Source organism: Drosophila kikkawai, chromosome 3L (genome assembly GCF_030179895.1).
Source record: "Drosophila kikkawai strain 14028-0561.14 chromosome 3L, DkikHiC1v2, whole genome shotgun sequence".
NCBI lineage: Eukaryota > Metazoa > Arthropoda > Insecta > Diptera > Drosophilidae > Drosophila > Drosophila kikkawai.
This window is the reverse complement of record NC_091730.1, coordinates 14,258,256-14,262,039: the sequence shown is the minus strand read 5'-3', so window position 1 is coordinate 14,262,039 and position 3,784 is coordinate 14,258,256. Positions and strand designations below refer to the sequence as shown.

Here is a 3,784-nt window from a genome sequence, read left to right as displayed (position 1 = left end):
AATTTTCCCCAACAAGTTAAATTATCAATCTAAATTCAAAGTTAATTTAAAAAGCCTCAGGCAATTTATAGTTTGCCAAGCTGCAGGACTATTTTTAGGCATATGCCTAGCTGGCTAAATATTATTACAAAAGTTGTGGACCCTCCCCGGCGATTAAACCCATTCAAAACTTTGCCAGTGACTTACATGACAGGTGCATGGCAGCATGGCGCCCCCTTTCAGCCAATCAAATTAACTACTTATAAAGTAATTTCGTCCAAGTTTGAGTGACTCCTTCACACAATGCCAATGCGTCCACGGAGCTCATGAAAAATTCTATTAACAGCCGAACGAATAGGCCAGGCCGGGTGAGGCAGTGGCCAGGCCCCAAGGCAAATGAGTGTGTACGACTAGGTGTATGCATTTTTAAGTCAATCAAGGCGGCGGCCGTGTTTGCTCAGCCACCAAGCTCCAGCTCCAGTTCCAGTTCCAGCTACCGATCCTGTGCCTGCTCCTTCGCCAGCTCCTGCTGTTCCTGTCAAGTTTACATTTGACACACCTGCTTTCATTTGAAACCCACCGTCGCGGCCGCCGCCATCTCCGCCGCGGGGCTGTAATTGCAACATGGGGCATGGAGCGGCAACAATAAGCCAAGGGGAAACTTTCGAGGCCTGAAATGCAGTTGTTGGCAAGGAGGTCCTGATTGGGCCCACGAGCTGTTTGGCCCAGGAAAATCCCAGGGGGGAGGGTGCAGGGGCTCGGCTCGGTTCGGTCTGGTGGATGAGCGTGCGCCTTAAATAAACAATTCACATTTAATTACGTCTAAATTTGGTTGCGCGAACAAACAGCGACGACAGCAGGAATGGCACTGGGTAGAGTGTGGGAAGGATATACGCCCAGCGCACACGTCCTGGACGTCCTCGGCAGAACCGATGGCTGAGTGACTGAATGCCGACAAATTGGCAACACACGCGATGAGCCGACGTCCAGGAATAATAGGCATGAACCGGAGCGGTCCGAGGGAATCGGAATTATGGCTTCTTTAAATTACCCTATGAGGACTTAGGGATGTCTGGGTATCTGAACTGTGATATAAATCTAAGCAAAATTTTTAAATAAAATAGATCAAATTAGGGAAAACTTCAGATAAAATAGTATTTACTTGAAGGTGAAATTGTAGTTACCAGATAATTTAAACATTAGTTTCCATTCGAAATTAAGTTAAGTAAACTATAAATAACATTTTCCAGGGTATGTGAGGCTGCGATCCTTGTTGGTACTTTACCCTCCCCGTTTCTATTCTGCTTCTGAGTGTTTCTCTGGCTGAGTTGGAGGCGAGCCAGTTGCTGATTGCATGCAATTGAACGGGCAAAAGTCGCTGGGTGGTCCTGGGGAATCGACTCGTTCCGATAGTTGGTAATGCACCCTCAAATCGATAGTAATGGCGGTCTGCTTGGGGAGTTCCCCGCCCGATGGTGCTGAGCTGTGCCAAAGCACTAAATAATTGCCCATATGTGCCCAGGAGCAATAACAAGGAGTAGAAAAATCAAGCGTTGAGCCACCCTTTTCAGCAGCTGCACAGTAATATAAAGTTCTTACCTAAAATTAAATATTTCGTAAAATATTTTATATTTACTACAAAACCACATTTAATTTGAACTTTATTTATCTAAGAGACATGGGCAATTCCTTTGACTTTAACCACATCAAATTAATAACAAGATTTTTGCAGTGTAGCCCGAGGGTTGCTCGGGTGGCACACACACACCACCCTCGGTTCGTGCCTTGTTTCATCGATATTTCTTTTTTCAATTTATGCTCATTTATTCTATCAATTTAACGAAACATTCGCACACACTCTCGCACATGCAGATGGAAAATCTTGAGGGACACAAAAAGATTGCAACTCGTGCGTGAAGAAGGGGAAGGGGCAGCCGGCCTGGAGCGGGGGAGGTTGTGTTTGGAGAGCAAATATTTTCTGACAAGTGGAAGTCAGATGTCATATATGGGAAGTAACTGGAAGGGAAGGGAAACGGGAGCAGGAGCAAGGACGAGGGCGAGGGATTGTGGCGCACCCGAGATGCCAAATGCTCGTCTCAATTGCTACTTGACATGCACACACACACACATACCCACGCGCAGTCGTTGAAGTTGTCAAAAAAAAATGTATGTTTATATATATATGGAGGGGAATCTTTGACATTAGAGCAAGAATACAACTGACAATTATTGCCTGACAGCTGACAAGGCCGCGGGGACGGGCGAATACCGGAAGAGTCCCCTGACAGTTCGCCATGAAACGGAGCTTCCAACCTGCTAAATGAGTGAGTGACCCGGATAATCAATCAGTCTCCGCAATATATATTTAAGGTATCTCTTCTTCGATATAATTAAAAGCTCTTAAGCTATAAACTTTTTTTATTTATATTTAAATACAGTCAGCAAAATAATTTGATCGAGCATTCGATTTTAAATGTTTATTTGTATCGCCTTGATATACATTATATTCCTGTGTAATTGTGTAGCCAAGGAAAGCCGCTATTGGTATTTAAGTATAAATATGCGGTAGATTGCTTCCCATTTTTGAATTTATTGCTCCTCCAGCTTTCGCCTTTTAGCCATTGGGGGGGATAATTCGTCCTGAAACACAATGAAAGGATTTTCAAACCGAAAGGTTAACCGTAAGGAAATGACCTACAGCAATCTCATCCAAGGCGTCCCAAATGCGCTTTATGGTCTCTCGCCTCGCTCCCATATTCTGAAATTTATTGCAGCTAGAAAGGAAATAATTCGCTCCGTTAAATCAGGTGTTCCACCAGTCTAGAACTAGAAAAGGTCAACTTACATGGAGGTCACCTGCGAAACATAGTTAAGCATGTTCTCGTGGTTAATAATTGCTTCGATCTTGTCGAGGTTTTGGCGTATGTTGGGAAACAGTTTGTCCGTTAGCTGGCACTTTATGTCACCTAGTAAAGAAAATGGAGGCGGGTCCAACCAAATCAGAACTTTTTTGGAACGACTTTGGCACACACTTACCCGTGCCGGTCTCCCAGAACTTGGAGAAATCAAACTCCTGTACTTCTTGGAGCAGAGCCATCAATTCTTGCACCAACTGCTGCTTTACGTCCAAGGAGTACAAGTTGAACGCCATGATGATGTCTTGTTTCTTTAATTTGCACTGAAGGGATGTAAAGCATACAACAAATTTGTTAGAACACGACAAGCTTCTTTTCTTTCCAATTCATTGTTTTACCAAGTGTACTAATAAGGTTCCTTGATAAAACCGCACTCTTTTAGCTGTCTTTTGGTTCAAACTCGAAAATAAAACAAGGTGATTGATTTTTTGTTTGACTAAAACTTATAGCTTTGAGTGAATTACTATTTGACAAGCAAGAATGTCAATGCCTAATAATGACACAATTATAATTGTAACATATGGGCACATTGTTTTGTGCTCCACGTGCTCCAGTGCTGCCAGTTTAACAGTCAGGCAACTTTTAGCCATTTTTTGGAAATGATATTATACCATGCCGATGCTGATCAAGAATACATATATACATAACTGCGACGGTATAACAAAGCATAAAAGGTGAACAGGTAAATTATTTCTGCCTTTGCATCAGACTCATAATACCCTTCGAGAGGGTATAAAATTCTCATTAGCCTTGAAAAAGGAATAACGGAAAATGAAAAGAAAAAAAAAGAGAGCTTCTTCGCAGGGTAACCACCCCAGGAATGTCAACGCTGAGACGTCTTATTGTATGATTTTTAATAATTTATGTATTTCCGATTTATGTCCACCCAT

General features: G+C 42.8%; 1 protein-coding gene across 1 annotated transcript; it reads right to left on the bottom strand.

Annotated features, from left to right (window-relative positions):
- Positions 1–2,441: 2,441 nt before the first annotated feature.
- On the bottom strand, positions 2,442–3,308 carry LOC108075145 (uncharacterized). Its single transcript, XM_041775458.2, has 5 exons — positions 3,233–3,308; positions 3,016–3,157; positions 2,825–2,945; positions 2,678–2,753; positions 2,442–2,619 (listed from the first exon to the last, which is right to left on the bottom strand). The coding sequence occupies exons 2-5, from the start codon at positions 3,128–3,130 to the stop codon at positions 2,569–2,571; spliced, it is 363 nt and encodes a 120-aa protein (XP_041631392.1). The 5' UTR covers positions 3,131–3,157; positions 3,233–3,308; the 3' UTR covers positions 2,442–2,568.
- Between the last annotated feature and the right edge of the window lie 476 nt (positions 3,309–3,784).

Bases quoted from the DNA above. Each gene is read 5' to 3' on its own strand.
- LOC108075145 (XM_041775458.2), bottom strand. From the start codon at position 3,130: ATGGCGTTCAACTTGTACTCCTTGGACGTAAAGCAGCAGTTGGTGCAA. The intron at 2,946-3,015 runs GTAAGTGTGTGC...TTTCTTTACTAG, and splicing joins GTTCTGGGAGACCGGCACGG to GTGACATAAAGTGCCAGCTA. The intron at 2,620-2,677 runs GTAGGTCATTTC...ATTGTGTTTCAG, and splicing joins ACGCCTTGGATGAGATTGCT to GACGAATTATCCCCCCCAAT.